Genomic DNA, 24,443 nt, shown 5'->3' with positions numbered 1-24,443 from the left:
CTGAGTTGGGAAGATCTGCTGGAGAAGGGATAGGCTACACACTCCAGTATTCTTGGGCTTCCCTGGTGGCTCAGCAGGTAAAGAATCCACCCGCAATGCGGGAGACCTGGGTTCAGTCCCTGGGTTGGGAAGATCCCCTGGAGAAGGGAACTGGCTACCCACTCCAGTGTTCTGGCCTGGAGAAGGCCATGGAGTCACAAAGAGTCAGACACAACTGAGTGAATTTCACTTTCATCTTTAATTTTAGAAAATACTTGGCCATTATTTCTTCTACCTCATTCTCTTTCTCTTATGAGATTTTAATTATACATTCAGGCCATTGATGTTATCTCACAGTTAATGGAGACTCTGCTGTATTTCTTCCCATTTGTCTCTGTGCATTTCAGTTTAATTTGTACTGGCCTATCTTGCAGTTTGGGCTCTCCCAGGGGCTCAGTGGTAAAGAATCCGCCTGCAATGCATCAGCCGCAGGAAACATGAATTCGATCCCTGTGTAGGAAATAGCAACCTTTGAGGAGGAAATAGCAACCCACTCCAGTATTCTTGCCTGGAGGATTCCATGGACAGAGGAGCCTGGTGAGCTACAGTCTATGGGGTCACAAAGAGTTGGACACAACTGAACATGCACGCAGAAGCAGCATCTTGCAGGTTATAGATTCTTTCCTTGGTTATGCCAAGCTGACTGATGAGTTTACAGAAGGCATTCTCTGTCTCTGTTACTGTGCTTTTCATTTCTAGAATTTATTTGATTTTCTTATAATGTCTATCTCTCTGCTGAAATATCCTACCTGATCATGCATGTGCTCTGTTTCATATCAACCAGAGTTATTTTAAATTTCAAGTCTGACAGTCTCAATACCCGTGTCCTCAAAATTTGGTTCTATTAACTCTCTTCTCTCAAAAGCGCTTTGTTTTTCCTTGCTTCTTTTTATGCCTCACCTCATAATTTTTTAATAGCAGAATACCCTCTAGAGAACAGCTGAGACTGAGGTTAATAGTTTTGTGCTGGGATTTGGGCACGCCTTTCCCTCTGCTACCCCTTCAGCGTGTGGAGGTCGAGGCAGTCTATGATGAGAACATGAACTTGGTTTGAAATCTGTCGCTGCTATGGTTACCCATAATGCACCACAGGCTCCAAATTCCTCCAGCCATACCCTGCATTCAGTGGAAAGACCGCTTTGCCAGAGGGTTTTGCCTCAGTGTCTACTCAACCTGCTCTTTTAGGTCTTCCCTTAATGCTATAACCCTGGTTGGCCTGTCAGCCTCCATGCTCTTGCGACTCTCACAGAATTCCACTGCTACCTGTTTCTGCACATCTGTCAGCCTGGGGTGGGAGTTCTGATATTCTAATTAAGCCTCGGCCTCAGACAAGCCCTGCGTCCCATGTTACCTAAACGGGGTCTCCTCAGTGTTCCTGCCTTGACCTCTGTCAAATTTTAGGTCCAGCATATATTTCGGCCTTTCCCTTGAGTAGATGTTCACTCCCAAGTGTCTGCAGCCTCAAGGGTTCTACAGTCTCTCGCTAGCCTACACTAAGCCTTTAGCAGTTCATTAAACATTTTAAAACTGAATTCTTCTCACCAGTATTCACATTCTCAGTATTCATGTCCCAGGTGTACAAGTGTTTGTAGCCCATCTTTTCTTGGTGTCTGTCTTTCCTTCAATTTCAGGTTAGGTGGCTGCCCTGCACCTCAGCTCTCTGATGGAGTCAGAAGTTGCTCAATCATGTCCGACTCTCTGCAACCCCATTGACCATATAGTCCATGGAATTCTCCAGGCCAGGATACTGGAGTGGGTAGCCTTTCCCTTCTCCAGGGGAGCTTCCCAACCCAGGGATCAAACCCAGCTCTCCCGCATTGCAGGTGCATCCTTTACCAGCTGAGCCACAAGGGAAGCCCAAGAATATTGGAGTAGGTAGCCTATCCCTTCTCCAGGGGAACTTCATGACCCAGGAATTGAACCAGGGTCTCCTGCATTGCAGGCGGATTCTTTACCAACTGAGGTATCAGGGAAGGCCCCTGATGGAGTCAAGAAAACTATAAATGTGTAGCTGTCTAGGGTTTGTTGTTGTTCCAAGACTGGGAACAGTGCTTCCTCCATTCTAAGTGAAAGCTGCAAGCCCCAGCTATCTCCTTTTTAGCCAAACTTGAAGAACAATGTGACTACCACAACTAGGTCTGATCACAACAGGGACATATGAGAAAAAACAGCTTCAAACTTCCACGTCAGCAATAAAAACATCTAATACCAAGAAAGCACACAAAATCGTTTTAAAATGTGTATCATAACTGGGATTTTACGTGCCAACTTTACCATAGCTGAAAGAATTATGTAACACACACACGAACAGTTCTGATATTTTAAATGTGACTTGCTAAATTCTAACTATCAACATGTACAAACTGCACTCACTTATTTAGAATAAGTAACACATGATATAACTGTATAACAGCTATACTGTGGACTTCTCTGTATAAAAAAAAGGATAAAAAATACATATAATAAAAACACTTTTCATCCAACGTTAAATTTCATTCAGTTCACTTTTTACCAAGCCTATGTTTGCCAGGATTTGCAAAATTTCAGCTTCTTGAAGACAAACTACTTTGACTTTGTACCTGACATGTGCAGAGCTTATATACTTCACGGCACTCACGACACGACGACAGACACTATGACAGTAATGGTTGGGAAAGCCAATCTTTGTTAATGTACCACCAAAAAGAATATACAATGCTACATATACATTTTTCAAAGTACAACAGAATTGAAAGTACATTAAAACAAAATGTAACTACTTCCTTTTACTAAAAGAAACATCACTTGAGCTGTATTCAGAGGAAAATACCTGAATAAAAACTCTTCAATGTGTTTGTTTCAATAAGACATTCCTACTTTAATCCTTGGCGTTCCTTAGCTCAGTGCTAGTGCAGTATTTAAATAATACATCTACTATGGAAATGTATTACAGCTGCATAAATACTTAAAATGAACACTGGAAGGCAGGGCCTAAAATAGAGACAGAATCTCACAGGATTCCAAATTTAATTACTTTTTAATGTATGTAGGGACAGAAAATGCTCAGATTTTCTGTCATAGGTACAAAAAATAAAATAAAATAAACTGGTATAAATTTTATTAAAATCATTGCAAGAAAAGAAAAATTAAAATCAAGATAATCTTTATGTTCTGTTGAGTCTGGCAAAGTCAACTAAAAACATCCAGTATTGGTGAAGGTAAAGAAATGGAAACCTCTGCATAAAAACTGGTCTCCCAAAATAGGTTGGGCAATAGGCAGGCTACTGAAATTTTTTCAAGTATGCCTTATCTTTTGTCTCATCAATTATACTTTAGGAAAACAAAATAACATAACTAGGCAAATATATTTATGTACAAGGATTGAGCATTATTTATAAAGCTTATAATAGCACATAGCAAAAAAATTAAATTTCTCTCTGTGGAGCATCAGAAAAAGTGTTTTAAAGTGTAGTCATACCTGGAATACCATATAGCTATTAGAAAATGAACTAAGACAGCATCAGGGCCCCAGGGAGAGTGGCTGGCCACTGGGAGGAATCCTGGATTCTAAGGATAAAGTTGAAATTGCTGATGCTTCCAGGCAGAAAAGAACAATTTACTGGCAATTGGAAGGAACAACCAGATTGTCATCGGACTTCCTCCAAGGAACACCACCTAACATTACATCAGTGCCACAGATCAGCAACTCCAACTAACTGCTAAACTGACTTGGTTTCTTTGCTGTCTGTATAGCTCAGTTGGTAAAGAATTCGCCTGCAATGCAGGAGATCCTACTTCAATTACTGGGTCAGGAAGATCCACTAGAAAAGGGATAGGCTACCCAGTCCAGTATTCTTGGGCTTCCCTTGTGGCTCAGCTGGTAAAGAATCTGCCCGCAATGCAGGAGACCTGGGTTGGGAAGATCCGTTGGAGAAGGGAAAGGCTACCCACTCCAGTATTCTGACCTGGAGAATTCCATGAACCATATAGTTCATGGAGTCGCAAAAAGTCAGACACGACTGAGCAACTTTCACTCACTTCACTAACCAACTGCCAAGCCATAGATTCACTGAGTTAAGATTAAACCACCAAGTATTTTGGTACTACTTTATATTTTTAATGCTGCTAATAGTAGCTAACCTGATGTTCCTATTATTCTTACTATGTGCCAGGTTCCATTCCAAGCTCTAAGCATTTTGATTTACATTTACTCATTTAAGCCTCATAAGGACCACAGATGAACAGACACCACTATTCCTGTTTTATACAGGACTGGCTCAAAAGATCAATCAAGTTTTTCCATAGCATCTTGCAGAAAACCCAAACAAACTTTCTGGCCAACCCAACAGATAAGAAATCTCAGACAGAGCATCTGTTCACTAGTAAGGAGCAGAGCCAAGATTTACACCAACAGATCAATTACTCAGCCCACCCTCTTGACCTCTGCATTTATACTGCCGCTAAATGAGTAAGATTCTGACTTAAGGAAATAAGCACCTCTGTGAAATAAATCACATACCAAGGTTCATCTACTCTGGGTTCACTTATCTATTTAATGTTTTAAATTACCACACAACAGACTCTCTCGGTACTTAGGCTGTATCTCATTTTTGGACATCTGCTTCTATCATAGAACGAATGGTGAGTCTTCAGTGTGACTGGAAAGCTTGCTCACTCAAGACGTCCTCTCTACAGCTAAGGCTGCCACCTAGTGGGCTAACACAAATAACCTCATCAGCACAAAACAAAACATTTTGAGAAATAAAATACAAAAGAAGAGACAGATGGACAGTGAGAAAGACAGATGTTAAAATATGCATCGCTTTTCAATAAATCTTCTGTGGAAACACATAATGTAAGTCAGTAAGAGAAAACCTCAGTTTTTAAAATTAAGTGCTTTAGGCAACACCAACACTTTGAACTAATGGGCATCTACCCCGGGAGCCCTGTGGTGGCTGTGACCCCCAGGCCTCTGCAGCACTGTATGAGCGCCGCAGGGACGTGCTGTGTGGCATGCTGTACCATAACACGTGTACCCGTGTTATTCCTCCTCCTGCCTGCGCTCAAGGACAGAAATCTTATTCAACTTTGCTATCTTTGCTATCACTGAATGTGCTGAAGAACACATGAAAAGAAGCTTGAAGACAACATATTGTAGCATTTCTGTTTTATAAATGTAAACTATACCTTTAATATAATTCTCAACCTGGGCAATTCCACTCTTCAGGGAACCGCTGGTAATGTCTGGATACATTTTTGGGACTCACACTGTGGGGGAAAGTCTGCTACTGGCACCAAGAGCAGCCTGGGATGCTGCTAATCATCCCACAATGCCCAGTGACAGTCGTGACCCCCAAAAAAGTATCCAGCTCCAAATGTCAACACTGCCAAGGTTGAAAAATCCTGCTTCCTCCCAACCATCTTTAGTAAAAAGTATACAGATTAATGATAAATATAAATTTATAATAAACTGATAACACCACTAATAACTAATAAAAGATGATACCACTCTAATGGCAAAAAGCAAAGAAGAACTAAAGAGCTTCTTAACAAGGGTGAAAGAAGAGTGTGAAAAAGTCAGCTTAAAACTCAATGTTAAAAAAACTAAGATCATGGCATCCTGATCATGGCACACTTCATGGCAAATAGAAGGGGAAAAGGTGGAAGCAGTGACAGATTTCCTCTTCTTGAGCTCTAAAATCACTCCAGATGGTGACTGCAGCCATGAAATTAGAAGACTATTGCTTCTTGGCAGCAAAGCTATGACAAACAAAAGCTATGAAAGTGTGTTAAAAAGCAAAGACATCTCTTTGCCGACAAAGGTCTGCATAGTCAAGGCCTACGGTTTTTCCAGTAGTCATGTACAGAAGTGAGAGCTGGACAGTAAAGAAAGCAGAGCGTCGAAGAATTGATGCTTTCAAACTGTGGTGCTGGAGAACTCTTGAGAGTCCCTTGGACAGCAAGATCAAACTACTCAATCCTAAGGGAAAGCATCCTTGAATACTCTTTGGAAGGACTTAGCTGAAGCTCCAATACTTTAGCCACCTGATTCTAATAGCTGACTCATTGGACAAGATCTTGATGCTGGAAAAGAGTGAAGGCAGAAGGAGAAGGTGAGAGGGTGAGACAGATGGCATCACTGACTCAACAGACATGAACTTGGACAAACTCAGAGATGGTGAGGGACAGGGAAGCCTGGTGTGCTGCAGTCCATGGGACTGCGAAGAGTTGGACACGACTTGGCGACTGAACAACAAAATAAACTGAGCTAGAACCCAACTCTGGTTTACATATATAAGGTATTTCTTACATTGGTTAAGTACACACTTGATTTTTTAGGAATATATGGTACATAATGTATATGAATATACTATGATTAACCTTTGTATATCACAGAAAAGCTATACTTTGTATGAATTTTTTTAGAACTTTACCAAGAATTTTTATCACTTCAGGAAAATACCAAATATGAATGGTATTTTCATAAATATATCACACATTTATTGAATCAAATAAATCATACATTAGTTCACTTGTAGCTATACATTCAGTGGTTAATTCTACATAAAAATATAAACAACTACTTCATTTATATTCTAGTCTGTATAAAAAACAGTCCACTGAACCTGATTAAATAATTAAAAATTTCTCCAGCGTTTGCTGTTTTCTACCTGAGAGATCTCTCCCTGCACAACTGCATGCGTGGGCACTGTCCTAACACTTCACCAGGCTGGCTCCAGCTCATTCTTCATTTTTTTTCCCCACAGTGGTCTTTTCTGAGCTCCACCCTTCCTATTATTTTACTAGCTCAGCACGTACCTTATTGAATTCCTTCCTAGCATTTGATACACTCTGCAATCACTTTTTATTTTGTGTGATATCATCTCTTTTCTGCTTCAGAATATAAGTAAGCTCCATGAAGGCTAAAACTACCTATGTTGTTCACCACTGCACCCCCTACATTAGCAAAATGACCAAAGAACGCAATAGGAAATCAGTATTTGTTGAAAAATGGATTCATGAATAAATGATAACAGACTGTAACAAAATTCTCATAATCTATCAACTAGAGAGTAAAAAGAAAATGAAGTTGATAAACTGATACCAAGAATAAGCAAACTACTTAAAGATGTAAGGAGAAATACTTTATATATGAATAACCAAAAATAAACTATACAATTTCCAAATAAATAATGGTGAGGATACATCAGATAACAAAAATGGTAAATACAAAATGACACTCACAACTGGTTCAGAAAGTTAAGACTAACTATATGCCATCTACAAAGGAAGTACCTAAAACAAAAGAACGCAGGTACAAAGTAAGTATTGATTTTGAAGAAAAAGACAAATTACCAAGACTGATTCACAAGACAGAATACTTAAAGAAGGACATAATGAAAGAAGATTGTAAGAATGTCTAAAAAAGCATGCTGGATACATTCACAGGTGTATGCTTTCAAACCATCTTTAAGGAATCCAATATTCTCCTAAAGAAAGGTAAGGAGGAAAGGCAGCGAAGGGAGGAAAAACTCTTCTTCCCTTTTCTGAATCCAGCATTATACCCATACCAAACCGTAAGAAAACAAACACGCAGAAGAAAAAAGCAAAAATCCTTAAATACATTAGTAAGAAAAGAACACACAAATACATAAACCAAACAAGTATTACTCTAGGACTAAAAGGATGTTTCAATACTGAGAAATCTAGTAATGTATTTCACCAATGGCAGTAAAAAATAATTTACTGTTAAACTTCCTAATAGCTTCCTAAATTATATGTATTTCATTAATATAAAATACATTATTATAAATTATATGTATTTTATTATTATAAAATACATATACATATCCCACTGTATAAGGGTTTTAAGAATATTTGCTGCAGCAACATTAAATGTTTGAAAATACATCTATCAATCAGACACATCTATAAAATTAAATACTAAATAGTCACACAGCATCACAAAATACCTGCAGTACAGAGAAAATAAACTGGAAAATTTTACAGAACTTGTATCTAAAAATATATCTAACAAGCACATATAATCTGTGGGGTGGGGGTGGGGGGTAGTTAAAATCCTTATTTTGCCTTTACAGACAAATAATGAGGTGATGGGAAGAGTTTAAGCCAGCAGAGGCCATAAAACACAGCAAATGAAAAGAGGTTAACACTAGGGAGCAGAACTCTACGTAAAAGGCACGAAGCAGGAAAAGGCTGAGCAAAGTTAAAACAACGGTATCCAGAGAAAGCACACACGAGGCACAGAAAAATCACAATCCAATATAAGGACCAGGGTGACAGCTACTACTGAATCCTAAGTGCACTGCCTACAATGTTTCCAATAAAACACGATCAAGAAGCCCTACAATTTCAGGCTATTTCTTTCTCTTGACATACAGAATTTTATTTAGAAACTGTTTAAAGTAGGAAAAAACCCTGTCAAGAAGGAGCAGGTAGAAAATGCGTTCCCAATAAAATGGAATTCTAGGGCAACGGAAGTCTAAAAGGTCACAAAAGAGAAACAGCACCACTGTTATTTGAATAATGGCTAGTTGCTTGCATTTTCTGGCACTGTTAATCACTAAATCTGGATTTTCCTCTGAATGCCACACAGAGCATGCACTACGCAACAATTTTTTCATAAAATACCTGCTTGCTACACACATGTCATGACAGGCTACCACCAGAAACAAGACAAACACATTTCAGGCTATTCTTACAGAACTACTGCGATCTCTCTCCTGTCAAACACGTGCTGTGCTTATTAGTTGCTCAGTTGTGTCCCCACCCTTTGCGACCCATGGACTGTAGCCCACTAGGCTCCTCGGTCCACAGGGATTCTCCAGGCAAGAATACTGGAGTGGGTTGCCATGCCCTCCTCCAGGGAATCTTCCTGGCCCAGGGATCAAGCCCAAGTCTCTCTCGCATTGCAGGTGAATTCTTCACCATCTGAGCCACGAGGGAAGCTCAAGAACACTAGAATGGGTAGCCTTACCCTTCTCCAGTGGATTTTCCTGACCCAAGAATCGAACCAGGGTCTCCTGCAATGCAGGTGGATTCTTTACCAGCTGAGCTACCAGGGAAGCCCCCCAAACCAAACACTTGCTTAAACATCTACTTCCAGAACAGATATGCTACACTATGCTGCCATCTAGAGAGCAGAACTAATTAATACTACATATTATCTCTGAGAAAGTTGATGTTGTTGAAAGTTGGATGTGGTCAAACAGGAGATAGCAAAAGTGAACATGGACATTTTAGAAATCAGTGAACTAAAATGGGCGGGAAGGGGCAGATTTAATTCAGATGACCATTATATCTACTACTGTGGAAAAGAATCCCTTAGAAGGAATGGTGTAGCCCTCACAGTCAACAAAGGAATCCAAAACACAGTACTTGGCTGCAATCTCAAAAATGGCAGAATGATCTTGGTTAGTCTTGAAGGCAAACCATTCAATGTCACAGTAATCCAAGTCTATGCCCGAACCACTAACGCCGAAGATGAAGTTGAATGATTCTATAAGGACCTACAAGACCTCCCAGAACTAACAGCAAAAAGGATATCCTTTTGATCATATGAGACTGGAATGCAAAAGTAGGAAGTCAAGAGAATAGCTGGAGTAACAGACAAGTTTGGCCTTGGAGTCCAAAATAATGCAGGGCAAAGGCTAACAGCTTTGCCAATAGAATGTATTGGTCATAGAAAACAAAACAACAGAGGACTGCTGTGGACATCACCAGATGGTCAGTACTGAAATCAGACTGATTATATATATTCTTTGCAGCTGAAGATGGAGAAGATCTATACAGTCAGCAAAAACAAGAGCTTACTATGGCTCAGATCACCAGTTCCTTATCATAAAATTCAGGCTCAAATTGAAGAAAGTAGAGAAAAACATTAGGCCATTCAGGTATGCCCTAAATCAAATTCCTTATGATCATACAGTAGAAGTGACAAATAGATTCACAGGACTAGATATGGTAGACAAAGTGTCTGAAGAACTATGGACGTAGGTTTGGAATATTGTATAGGAGGTGGTGACCAAATCCATCGATAAGAAAAAGAAATGCAAGAAGGCAAAGTGGTTGAGGAAGCATTATAAACACCTGAGAAAGGGAGAGAAGCAAAAGGCAAAGGAGAAAGGGAAAGATATACCCTAATGAATGCAGAGTCCCAGAGTAAAACAAGGAGAGACAGGAAAACCTTAAGTGAACAATGCAAAGAAGTAGAGAAAAACAACAGAATGGAAAAGATTAGAGATCTCTTTTAGAAAATTGGACATACCAAAGCAACATTTCATGCAAAGATGGGTACAATAAAGGACACTTACCTAGAGCCAGACATCCTGGAGTTCAAAGTCAAGTGGGCCTTAGGAAGCATTGCTATGAATAAAACTACTGGAGGTGATTGAATTCCAGCTGAGCTATTTCAAATCCTAAAAGACAGTGTTGTTAAGCTGCTGCACTCAATATGCCAACAAATTTGGAAAACTCAGAGCAATGGCCACAAGTCTGGGAAAGATAAGTTTTCATTTCAACTCCAAAGAAAAGCAATGCCAAAGAATGCTCAAATTATTGCAAATTACACTCATTTCACATGCTAGCAAGATTATGCTCAGAATCCTTCAAGCTAGGCTTCAGTAATATGTGAACTGAGAACATCCAGATGTACAAGCTGGATTTAGATATGGCAGAGGAACCAGAGATCAAATTGCCAACATACACTGGATCATTAAATAAGCAAAGGGAATTTTTAAAAAATCTACTTCTGTTTCATTGACTATGCTAAAGCCTTTGATTGAGTGGATCACAACAAACTGGAATATTCTTGAAGAAATGGGAATACCACACCGTCTTATCTGTCTCCTAAGAAACCTGCATGCAGGACAAGAAGCAACAGTTAGAACTGGACATGGAACAACGGACTGGTTCAAAACTGGGAAATGAGTACATCAGGTTGTGTACTGTCACCCCGCTTATTTAACTTATACACAGAGTACATCATATGAAATGCTGGGCTGGATGACTTACAAGCTGGAATCAAGACTGCCAGGGGAAATATCAACAACCTCAGCTATGCAGATGACATCACTCTAGTGGCAGAAAGTGAAGAAGAACTAAAGAACCTCTTGATGAAGGTCAAAGACGAGAGTGAAAAAAGCTGGCTTAAAATTCAACATTCAGAAAACAAAGATTATGGCATTCAGTCCCATCACTTCATGGCAAATAGATGGGGAAAAAGTGGAAACAGTGTCAGATTTCATTTTCTTGGGCTCTAAAATCACTGCCAATGGTAACTGCAGCCACAAAATTAAAAGATGCTTGCTTCCTGGAAAAAAACCTATATAAACTCTAGACAGTGTATTAAAAAACAGAGACATCGCTTTGCAGACAAAGGTCCATACAGTAAAAGCTATGGTTTTTCCAGTTGTCATGTATGGATGTGAGACTTGGACCATGAAGAAAGCTGAGTTCCAAAGAATTGATGCTTTTGAACTGTGGTGTTGGAGAAGACTCTTGAGAGTCCCTTGGACAGCAAGGAGATCCAACCAGTCAATCCTAAAGGAGATCAGTCCTGAATATTCACTGGAAGGACTGATGCTGAAGCTCCAAAACTCTGGCCACCTGATGCAAAGAAGCCCATTGGAAAAGACCTTGATGCTGGGAGCAAGAGGAGAAGCGGGCAACAGAGGATGAGATGGTTGAATGGCATCACTGACTCAATGGACATGAGTTTGAGCAAACTCAAGGAGGTAGTGAAGGACAGGGAAGCCTGGCATGCTGCAGTTCATGGGGTTGCAGAGAGTCGGATACCACACAGTGACTTATGGACAACAAGTCATTAGACAATATTTCAAGTTAAAAATAAATAACAGTATAAACATATTATTTAGCAATTTGGGAAAAACCACTGAAAGAATTTAAAGTAAAACCAGTTAAGTTACTTGCCATAAAAGAAAGGGACTGGAACCAGAGAAAGGAAAAGTACATCTGCTTTTTACTGTATCTTTCTGACTATTTGAAAATGTGATGCTAGTGTTAAGTTTAAGACTGAAAAATTTTTTTCAAATGGATTAATTATGCTTAAGGAATCAGTTTGTTTATTTAAACTCAGAAGGACTTAAAGATCAAGTCCATTTTTATGGTTTTAAATAGGAAGAACTCAATCTGACAATTATAAAAGTTTATATAACAGCAAAACTCCAAGTAAAAGAGACACAGGCCAAACAAAAAATGCTCAGCTGAATCTTTCTTGAATGAGCACCTATCATTACAATTTACAGGAGGAGTTGACTACTAGCCTGTTTACATACAGGAAGCTTATTCAGAGAAATGGCATTATAGAAGAGCTGTAATACTTTGCAAATTTTCACTTAATTAACAAACATTAATAGAGAACCAACTGTATACAAGGCACTCTTGATGAGAATTCTTACAAAAATATAACATTCTATTTCCTACAAAAAAATCAAAGTCGGGGCTTCCCTGGTCCAGTGGTAAAGAATCCGCCTTGCAATGCAAGGGATCAGTTGGATCTTTGGTCAGGGAAGGAAGATCCCACATGCCCTGGGACATCTGAGCCCATGTGCCGCCCCTACTGAGCCTGCTCTCTGGAACCTGTGAGCCGCAACTACTGAGCCCACGTGCCCCAGACCTCGTGCCCCAGACCTCGTGCCCCACGACGAGAGAAGCCACTGTAAGAAGAAGCCCTTACAGGCAACTCAGAGAGTAGCCCCCGCTCGCCACGCCCAGAAGCCCACGCATAGCAACGAGGATGCACCATAGTCCAAAACAAACAAATTTTTAAAAATTATGGTCATCTAAGTAACTTTAGGTTGATAAAATTACAGCACCACAAGACTGAGTATCCACAGCTAGATAACACATAAAAGAAAAATCCGGAGTTACTGTACAAATTACAAATCATAATCAAAACAGGGCTCTCTAGGAACAAGATTTGTAAATGCATTTCTTTTACAAAATTATTCGTTCAATAGACTCTCCTCTATTTACTGTCATAGAGAGAGTCAATATGATTACCAAACTGGGACAGCAACGGTGTCACTCTATTGCACTCTGCGTCTTTCAATATTGTTAAAATATTTTGCTGGAGTTTAAATTACTTTTGAAATTTTATAATTAAAATGTTCAATTTTTCTTGCCTTTTAATAAAACTTCAAAGTTAATACAAATTTAGAGTAAAAGATATTTGCTTAAATGGGAATATCTACTTGTCTAGAAATTTCTCAAAACTAAACTTTCACTTCTATTTTACATCCAAATATTGATGAAATATTTGAAACTAAAATCCAAAATATAAGTATCATGCATTTAGAAGACAGCATAGAGCTCATAAGCATCCAACTCTACAACTGCCAGAAAGAAAAACATTAATCTCCTTTCTTATCCAACTGGATAACCAAAAATTCATAAGTTATTTAAGAAAATATCAGTCTCCACAAAAAGTTAGTATATTTTTTCCCCATCATGGATCGAGCTTTCATACCAAGATATGAAGTAGTATTTGTAAAATAGAAATAAACTCCTGTTTGGTACACCTGAAGTATGAGAACAAGAACTTACTGTTACACTACAACTGTTAAGTACAATTAACCTAAAAGCTTTCAAATTACATATTTCAAATTGTATTGCGAGAAATACATTAGACATATAAAGCTGTTAGCTCTAAGAGATGATAATGCTAAAAAAGCAGTATTATACCATTTAAGTTATAATTGTACTATGAACAGTATGAATTTTATCATCCTAAATTTGTAACATGCTTGCAATTTAAAGAAAGTATCTAGAAAGGAAGGCTCACCTTCATCCACAGAAAACTGACAGCTCTTATCATTGAAGAAAAGAATTTTCTTCTTATCAGGACGGTTTACAAATAGTATCTGGTCCCCTAAAGCCTTAAAGATAAAGAAAAAATTTTCAGTTTCCAAATTAAATTCCAAAAAAAATTTCCAAATTACATCACTCAAGATTTTTTTTTTAAACAACAAAGGATTTCCAGTTTCTTTAACTCTCAGTATACCAATAGGGTCCACTAAACCAAATTTTAATTCTAAAGTTTCTTTCTTGAGCAGTTTGACTTTTAAGGATTGATATTTTGAAACTTTTAGAGATCCTTTACAGTACAAAAAGAAGAAAAACTGTTTTAAATATCAGAACAAAAGTCAATCCATCTGACAATTACAACTTGGTCTAGTGGGCTCTTATTAATCTGTGGGAAGAAAACCACGGATCTCAATGTTCTTACTTGTCCTTAAAATATTTTGTTACTTACTCATCATTATCCATCACTTACTTCCAGTCATGCTTTGAAAAGCTAGAACCCTAAGATAATGGAAGAATGATTAAATCATCTAAACTGTGTATGACTATGAGATAAATAGCCATCCTTCGGTGTTCTTACTGCATTGCCCAAAATACTGCATCATCTTTACAGAAAAAAGTAAAGGACTTGAGTTTTCATTGTCTTTTAGCTTTGATTGAACACAACTGACAATTAAAATTTTCACTCACTACTCTAGCAAGGAGAAGAAAATCGACATATTTCATTATTATTAATTAATGAGAACAAGAATGCAAAAAGTCTGATAATACTCTGGACTATAATGATGATGGTAACATTCATCACAGAAATACAGTCTCAAACTATAAGTCTTTAGACAACAACATCACAGATGCATAATCTCAACCTTAGGCATCAACAAGGGCTTCCCTGGCAGTGACAGTAAAAAATCTGTCTGCAATTCGGGAGATCTGGGTTTCATTCCTGGGTCAGGAAGATTCCTTGGAGAAGAGAATGGCTACCCAGTCCAGTATTCTTGCCTGGAGAATTCCATGGACAGAGGAGCCTGGCGGGCTACAGTCCATGGGGTTGCAAAGAGTCAGATATGACTGAGCGACTAACACTTCAGGCATCAACATGTGAACCATATGCACTTAACAGATATATAAAGAGCATTCCATCCAAAGATAACAGAAAGAATATATACTATTCTCAAGTGCCCACTCAACATTCTCCAGAATAGCTAATATGATAAGGCACAAAACAAGCCTTAACAAATCACATCAAACACCTTTTCTGACCACAATGGTATATAAAACTAAAACTCAATTACAAGAAGCTAGAGGATTCACAAATAACAACAGAATAAGTCCACTACATATGAACAAGTTCTGTTCTGAGAGCACATTCCTAAGTCCAATTTGTTTGTTAAGTCCAACAAAGCACAACAGGTTATACAGTATTGTACTGTAATAGATTTATAATACCTTTCATACAAATAATACACAGAAAACAAACAAAACATTTTAAACCTTACAGAGCAGTTTCATGAAAAGTATAGTAGTAGAGTATAACAGCTGGCATACCAGGGCTGGCATCAAGTGAACAGGCAAAAAGAGCTAGAAGACTGGAGGAGGGAGAGGAGGTAGGAGATAGCAGAGCTGAAGCATCGTCAGCAACAGCAGATGGAGGTCAAGCTACAATTCCACCCGTGCCTTATGTGATTGGACATGGAAACACACATTTGCCTCTTTGAAAGTTTACTACTTGAAAGTTGGTACGTAGGGGACTTACTGTATGCTGCTAATTGCTGGGTCAAAGAAGAAATTTTAAAAACACCTTGAAAAAATGAAAACAGAAATACAATGTACCAAAACTTATGAGAGGTTATAAAAACAGCAATTCTAAGAGGAAATTCAGTTATAAATGCCTACATTAAAAAAACAGAAACATCTCAAAAAAACCTAAACTTACACCTCAAGGAATTAGAAAAAGAACAAATGAAGCCCAAAGTTAGTAGAAGGAAGGAACTAACAAAGATTAGAGTGGAAATAAATTTGAGAGAGACTATAAAAGACAACAGAAAAGATGAATGAATCTATGAGCTGATTCTTTGAAAAAATAAAACTGACAAAACTTTAGCTTAACTAACCAAGAAAAAAAGACAAGAAGACTCAAATACATTAAATCAGAAATGAGATTCATGTTGACATATGGCAGAAACCAATACAATATTGTAAAGCAATTATCCTCCAATTAAAAATCAGAAATGAAATAGATGTTACATTACAGAATACAAAAAATCATAAGAGACTAGTATGAACATATGCCAAAATTGGAAAACCTAGAGGAAATGAATAAATTTCTACAAACGTATAAACTATCAAGACTGAACCACAAATAGGAATTCTGAACAAATCAATAATTAATAGAATAAGTAATCAAAAATCTCCCATCAAAAGTCCAGGACAACTGCATTAGTTCTACCAAACATTCAAAGAAGAGTATCAATCCTTCTCAAACTCTCCCCAAAAGCTGAAGCAATGCATCACATTTATTCTGTGAGGCCAGCACTACCCTGATACCAAAACGAGACAAATATGCAACAAGAAAAGAAAACCGCAGGCCAACATCCATGATGAACACATGCAAAAACTCCTCAACAAAATACTAACACACCAGATTCAACAATACATTAGAATAATCACACACCACAATCAAGTGGATTTACTCCAAGTATACAAGGATGGCTCAGTATCTGCAAATCAATCATGATACAGCACATTAACAAAATGAAAGATAAAAGTCACGTGCTCATCTCAAGAGATGCAGAAAAAGCATTTGGCAAAATTCAAAATACACTGACCATAATGCTCCACAATATGGATACCAAGGTAACATATCTCAACATAATGAAGGCCATATATGACAAGCCCACAGTTTACATCAAAATCAACAGCTGAAAGCACTGCCTCTAAATCAGGAGCAAGACAAGGAAATCTAGTCTTGCCACTTTTATTCAGAGTATTGTGAAGTCCTAATCAGAGCAGACAGACAAAGAAGTAAAATATCACTTTTTACAGACTATATTTTATATACCTCCCTAAAGACTTCACCAAAAAGCTATTAGAATAATGAATTCAGTAAAGCTGCACAATACAAAACCAATATACAAAAAATTTGAGTTTCTATAAATTAACTATCAGAAAGAAATTAACAATCCCACTTATAACTGCATCAAAAAGAATAAGGTACTTAGAAATAAATTTCACCAAGATGAATAATCTCTACATTGAAAATTATAAGACAATGATGAAAGAAACTGAAGAAGACTCAAAAAATGGAGATATTCTGTGTTCATGAATTCTAAGAGTTAATACTGGTAAAATATCTATTACCACCCAAATGAATACAAAGATTCATTGCAATCCTTATCAAAATGTCAATGGGATTTTTCACAGAACTAGAACAGTGCTAAAATTTATTTGGAATCACGGAAGATCCTATCAAGCCAAAGCAATCTTGAGAAAGAACAACAAATCTGGAGGCATCGCACTCCCAATATTACAAAGGAAAATTACTGAAACAGTATGGCACTGACATAAAAACAAACATGCAGATCAATGGGACAGAACAGAGAATCCAGAAATAAACCTATGCATCTATGGTGAATTAATTTATGACAAAAGTGCTAAGACTATACAACAAGGAAAGGACAGTCTCTTCAATAAATGGTTCTGCGAAAACGGGACAGCCACATTCAAAAGAATGAAATTGGACCACTATCTTATATCATATGCAAAAATCATTTTAAAATGGATTAAAGACCTGAATGTAAGACTTGAAACAGTAAGAATCTTGGAAGAAAACAGAAGCAGTAAGCTCTGTGACATTCATTTTGGCAATTTTTCAGACTCAACATTAAAAGCAAAGGCAACAAAAGCAAAAATAAACAAGTGAGACATCATACTCATAAGTTTCTGCACAGCAAAGAAACATCAACAAAATGAAAAGGCAACCTAATCAGTGAGAGAATATATTTGCAGATCATACATCTGATAAGGCGTTAATACCCAAAATACATAAACTCATGGAACTCAACAGCAAAAAAAAAAAAAAAACAACAACAAAAAGACACTCAACTAGAAAATGAGCAGAGGATTTGAATAGACATTTTTCCAAAGAAGACACACAGGTGGTCAAGAGGTACATGCAAAGATGCTTCACAACACTAATTATCAGGAAAATGCAAATCAAAACCTCAAGATTATCACCTCATGCCTGTCAAAGTGGCTATTATCAAAAAGACAAAATAATGAGTCTTAGGATATGGAGAAAAGGGAACCCTTGTGCAGTGTCGGTGGGAATTGTAAGCTGATGTAGCCACCATGGAAAACAGTATGGGGGTTCCTCAAAAAATTAAAAATAAAACTACCAGATGATTCAGCAATGCTAATTCTGAGTATTTTTATCCAAAGAAAGTGAAAATACTAACTTAAAAAGAGATACGCACCACCTTGTTCAGTGCAGCATTATTTACAATAGCCAAGACAGGGAAGCAACCTAAGTGCCCACTAAGGCATGAATGGACAGAGAAAATGTGTTATATATAAACAATGGACCCTCAGGGCATTATGCTAAGCCAAGCAGGTCAGAATAAAAAAGACAAAATACTGTATGAACTCACTTATATGTGGAACCTCAAAAAAAAAAAAAAAAAAGCTTACATATACAGAAAATAGACTGGTTGATGGTTTCGAGAAACAAGGGGTTAGGGGTGGGCAAAATGCAAGCAGGGGATCAAAAGGCACAAACTTCCAGTTACCAAGTTGGTCAGTCGTGGGGATGTACTACACATTATGATGACTACAGTTAATAAAGGGCTTCCCTGGTGGCTCAGACAGTAAAGCATCTGTCTACAATGTGGGAGACCCGGGTTCAATCCCTGGGTTGGGAAGATCCCCTGGAGAAGGAAACGGCAATCCACTCCAGTACTATTGCCTGGAAAATCCCATGGACAGAGGAGCCTGGTAGGTTACAGTCCATGGGGTTGCAAAGAGTCCGATACAACTGACTTCACTTTCACAGGTAATAATACTGTTCTGCATATCTGAAAGCTGTTAAGAGCAAATCTTAAAAGTTCTTATCACAAAATAAATTTTTTGATAACTATGTATGGTAACAAATTTAACCAGACTTACTATGATCCTTTTTAAATTAAAAGATTAAAAACAGAGTAGCTGATTCAATATACCATCTTAAAATTTAAAATCCTATCACTAAAGCAGAATGGTCTATTTAAAATCATACTGGTTTCATTATTTCATTTCATTATTAATCTCCAGAACACAGCTACTTAGAGAAGAATAATCTGGAACAATCACTGCTTTCTCTCATTCTCTTCTCTTCTTGCTTTTGCATACTCCTTTTTGTTCCTTGCTAGCATTATACATTTCTTCAAAGCACTGTATGGTCAACAAAATGACAGTAATAGTTATCTTCTATCTCTGCCAAGAACTCAAGAAAAGGAAACAACCCAGAAGGGATTTAACTTAATTATGCCAATTTCTCCCTTGAGAAATTACTTAGGATAGAACATGAAAGTGAAAGTGAAGTCACTCAGTCGTGTCCGACTCTTTGCGACCCAGTGGACTGTAGCTCACCATGCTCTTCTGTCCATGGGATTTTCCAGGCAAGAGTACTGGAGTGGGTTTCCATTTCCTTCTCCAGAGGATCTTCCCAATCCAGGGATCGAACCCAGGTTGCCTGCATTGTAAGCAAGACGCTTTACCGCCTGAGCCACCAGGGAAGTCCATATCTTCACCTTTTTTAAGTGTGGGGGTTTTAACAATTTAGAAATAATCCTGCCTGAAAATAACAGACTGTCCACTTTTCATGACCCCTTCAATTCCTTAAGGAAAAGAACCACTAAAAACAGGATATCAAAGTGACTTTACATCACAAAACTATTTAAAATAGAATAAGCAATTGTTAAGTTTACATCACCGTTCTACTTTGAATGTAATGAAAAGCCTACTGAAGATTAACAATACTAGCTCCAATCAAACTGGAGGAAAAGAATGGAGCGGGAAATGCACCCAGAACTCCCAACTAGTAAGCTACGATTCAATGCTTCTACCTTACAACATGCTATAAAAGTGCAATTTATCAACTCTGGTCACATATTATTTGCAACATTTGTGTGGATTAAGTTTAGATACTTAAGTTGAAATCTCAAAAGGGTTCTTCAGGTGGTAATGGCCAAGTAGCTCCTAAGGGACCAGCCCACTTGAGGACAACTACTATAATCTCTGGACAAGGTATTCCAAAAAGAAATCTCCTCCCTTCAAAAAAATAAAAAACAATTCCCTGGCAGTCCAGCAGTTAGAGATTCCTCACTCTCATTGTGAGGGCCCGGGTTTGATCCCTAGTTGGGGACCTAAGATCCCATAAGCTGTGTGATGTGGCTCCAAAAAAGACCCAAAAAGGAAAAAAAGAGCTAAATGAACAAAACAGATGTGTCATATGGTACCTACCACAGAGAAGAGAAAGTCTGAAGTTTGAGTCTAGTCAAGACATATGCCCACTTAAAAACAAAATAAACAAAAACACTCTTTTGAGGACTATAATGGAATCCTGAGTAATGTAATTCACAATGTTCAAAATTCAAAAGAAACTAGGTATCTGAAGAAACAGGAAAACATGAGCCATACTCAAGAAACAAAGTCTCAGTGCAGACCATTCCCAATATGAGCCAGCTCTTAAAATTAGAAGATTTTAAAGCACTTTTTCAAAGCAGCAACAGAAATTATTCACAAGGGTGTAATGGAAAATATGCTTGTGATCAATGGAAAAAATAAGAGTATCTCAGCAAAGAAACAGAAACCATTTCATTCAGAAAGAATGAAAAGCCTGAAACTGAAAATACAATTTAGAAAATAAAGAATTCACCAACTGGGAGCAGAAGGACGTGCACTCACCTCCTGCGAGAACACCAAATCTCAACTAGCTGTTGAGCAAGCATTAACAGAAGGACACTGGAAACTACCAAAAAAGACACCCCACGTCCAAAGACAAAGAAGCCACAGCAAGACAGCAGGAGGGGCACAATCACTATAAAATCAAATCCCATACCCGCCGGGTGGGTGACCCAAAAACTGGAGAACAGTAATATCAGACAAGTTCTCCCACTGTTGTGAAGGTCTGGAACCCCACGTCAGGCTTCCCAGCCTGGGGACCCAACAAAGGGTCTGGGAATCCCCAGGGAATCTGACCTTGAAGGCCAGCAGGATTTGATTACAAGACTTCCACAGGACTGGGGGAAACAGAGACTCCAGTCTTGGAGGGCACAACAAAACCATGCACACACCAAGACCCAGAGGAAAAGAGTAGCAACTCCACGGGAGACTGAACCAAAACCACCTGCTGGTGTGAGGGTCTCCTGTGGAGGTGTGGGTCGGCCAGGGACCAAGCACAGGGTGGGACACTGGGAGCAGCAGGCTGGGAAGGTCCCCCCTGGTGTAAACCCTCTTGGAGGTCGCCATCAACCCTACCATAGAGCCCACAGACCTGAGGGCTGGGTTGCCTCAGGCCAAACAACTACCAGGGAGGGAATGCAACCCTACTCCTCAGCAGATAACTGGAGTAAAGCTTTACTGAGCAAGGCCCTGCCCACCAGAGCAAGACCCAGTTTTCCCCACCAGTCTCTCCCATCAAGAAGCTTACACAAGCGTCTTAGCCTCCTTCATCAGAGGCCAGACAGAAAAAACAAGTAGAACCACAATCCCACAGCAAGTAAAACAAAACCATATTACAGAAAGTTAACCATCATGAAAAAGCAAAAAGGTACCTACCAGATGAAGGGACAAGATAAAACCCCAGAAAAACGACTATATGAAGTAGAGATGGGCAACTTTCCAGAAAAAGAATTCAGAATAATGATAGTGAAGATGACCCAAGATCTAGGGAAAACAAAGGAGAAGATACAAGAAATGTTTACCAAAGACCTACAAGAACTAAAGAACAGAGATGAACAGTACCCTAGAAGAAATCCACAGGAGAATAACTGAGGCCTGGAGGACAGAATGGTGGAAATCACTGCCACAGAACAGAATATAGAAAAAAAGAATGAAAAGAAATGAAGACAGCCTAAGACACCTCTGGGACAACACTAAATGCATCAACATTTGCATTACAGCAATCCCAGAAGGAGAAGAGAGAGAGAAAGGACCTGAGGAAACATATGAAGAGATAATAGCTGAAAACTTCCCCAACGTGGGAAAGGAAATAGTCAACCAAGTCCAGGAAGCACAGAAAGTCCCAGGAAGGATAAACACAAGACACATCGAGACACATAGTAATCAAGCTGACAAAAATTAAAGACAAAGATAAAATACTGAAAGCAACAAGGGAAAAATGACAAATAACATACAAGGGAATTCCCATCAGTCTATCAGCTAATTTCTGAACAGAAACTCTACAAGCCAGAAGGGAATGGCACAATATATTTAAAGTGATGGAAGGGGAGAATCTAAAACCAAGATACTCTACCCAGCAACATTCTTCAGATTTGATGGAGCAATCAAAAGCTTTCTAGACAAACAAAAGTTCAGAGAATTCAGCACTACCTAACCAGCTTTACAACAAATGCCAGAGGTACTTCTGTAGTCAGGAAACACAAGAAAAGGAAAAGACCTACAAAAAAACAAACCCAAAACAAATCATACATATCAATAATTACCTTAAATGTAAATGGATTTAATGCACCAAGCAAAAGACACAAACTGGCTGAGAGGATGAAAACAGGTGCATTTATGCACTTCCGCTCACCGCTCTGCTCGACCCCCCAAATTGTATGTAATTATTTTATATTGTTAGGTTAATCATGTTCCCATTATGGCTTGCAATTGTAATTATCTTTTATTTTCTGTCTGGCTATTGATTGTGAACACTGATAAAACATCTTTACTATTAAAAAAAAAAAAAAAAGAATTCACCAATTCGGCTTAATAACAAATTAAAGGTAAAAAATAAGTCAGTATAATTAACAACAGATCAATAGGACAAAAAAAGTCCAAAAGCAGGCACACACATATGCACGTACACACACACGCACACGCAGGCACACACCTCCCCCCATCCCCGCCAAGGCACTAATGGGACAATACCAAAAAGACCTAACACATGTAACTGAACTACCAAGAGGAGGAGAGAAAGAAGCAAGCTTTCTCCACAGGTAGCCAAAAAAAAAAAAAAAGAACCTAAAGCTTCCAGGTTAGCAGCAGTCATTAGAAACTAACAGAGACCAGCGGCCTTCCCAAGAGAGTTGAAAATTTAAACTAGAAATATAATCTCTATCACATTTACTGACTGCCCCTTTCAGAATGCAAAACCAAGTTATTAGTCAATGCTTTTGTGTGTTAAAGCCTCTGGTTCCCTCGGGTTGGCAATGTGCCCAAGTGCTGTTGAAGGAGTTCTTAAATACAAACATTAACAACTTAAAAGAAAAACACTTATGCCATTGAGGAAATCTTTCCAGATGCATTTTGAAGAATCAATTATATACAACAACATGAGAAAGGTGTCAAAAGTTACACAATGACTATGCTCTGTCCTGTTCTGTAGCACAAAACACAAATTTCAAATCTTCAACTGATGATGAAGGTTTTAAAATAATTTTTTTTAAGTCTTGATGTTTTTTAAAGCCAAAAGACAGTATCAATTCAAGTTATATTAAGGTGTAGAAAGAAGAGAGGGGTTACCTTGACAGCTTTCTGGGAATTGGGCAATCCTTCCTCGATGTCTTCTAGAAGAATCCCTCCTAAGCCTCGCTGGTCATGTTGATCTAAGAGCCTAAGCAGAGCCTTCTTATCTTTCAAGTTGTACTTGGGCTTAAAGGCATACTTCCCATCTACTACTTCAATTTTGGGATTATTGACTAGTGCCTGGAACAGTGACACAATTTCAATATATTAACAAAAGGAAATACCATACATACATTATTTAATTCAACTAATACTAAAAAAAAAAAAAAAAAAAAAATACCTAATACAGAGGCAAATTAAAAGTAGCTTGTGGATATCAACAGATCTGAACAACAGGCTATCTATCAACAGGATCTAAAACAACAGGCAGAGATCAGCATGGTGCTCACTTTTTATTGAAAAAAAAAAAAAACAAAACTTTATTATTTACATAGAATCTCTGAATAAGAAACCAGTTTATTAGAAATGCTTTGAAGAAAATGTACCCATATTGTTTCAGAAGACAAAAGAGGTGAGAATCAAAAACACACCTATTAACATCAATAGCCACTGCCTACCCACCCTCAAAGTATCACATATCGGGATTATAATGTGAGAAACATTCCCCTGGGATGAACATATCAAAAATCAGTCTGTTCACATGGTATCAAATGGCACTACCAGCTGTAGAAGGACTTCAAAAGGACCAGAGTAGTGCAGATACGAAATTACCTATAATGTCAGTTGAGACTGAAACTGAGAAGGAATACAGAAATTTCTGAATATAATTATGTTCCCAGTCAGTTCTGTTGTATAGCTAATACCAGAAGGAAAGCTCTTCAAGAAAGAGCAACCATTTTATTTTCTTCTACAGTTGC

General features: G+C 38.2%; 1 protein-coding gene across 6 annotated transcripts in view; it reads right to left on the bottom strand.

Annotated features, from left to right (window-relative positions):
- GTF2E2 (general transcription factor IIE subunit 2) overlaps positions 1–24,443 on the bottom strand; it is an 87,346-nt gene that overhangs the window by 9,055 nt on the left and 53,848 nt on the right. For 4 of the 6 annotated variants that reach the window (XM_055567164.1, XM_055567160.1, XM_055567161.1 and 1 more), the window contains exons 5-6: positions 23,584–23,766; positions 13,844–13,937 (exon numbers count right to left, since the gene is read on the bottom strand). In XM_055567164.1, coding sequence (XP_055423139.1) covers positions 13,844–13,937; positions 23,584–23,766 — 277 coding nt within the window. Of the gene's footprint in view, positions 1–350; positions 490–1,918; positions 4,735–7,263; positions 10,458–13,843; positions 13,938–23,583; positions 23,767–24,443 lie in introns of those variants that run through there. The other 2 variants (XR_008710055.1, XM_055567163.1) reach the window with 2 other exon arrangements.

Source organism: Bubalus kerabau, chromosome 2 (genome assembly GCF_029407905.1).
Source record: "Bubalus kerabau isolate K-KA32 ecotype Philippines breed swamp buffalo chromosome 2, PCC_UOA_SB_1v2, whole genome shotgun sequence".
NCBI lineage: Eukaryota > Metazoa > Chordata > Mammalia > Artiodactyla > Bovidae > Bubalus > Bubalus kerabau.
The sequence above is the reverse complement of the archived record's forward strand: the minus strand, read 5'-3'. Positions and strand labels throughout refer to the sequence as shown.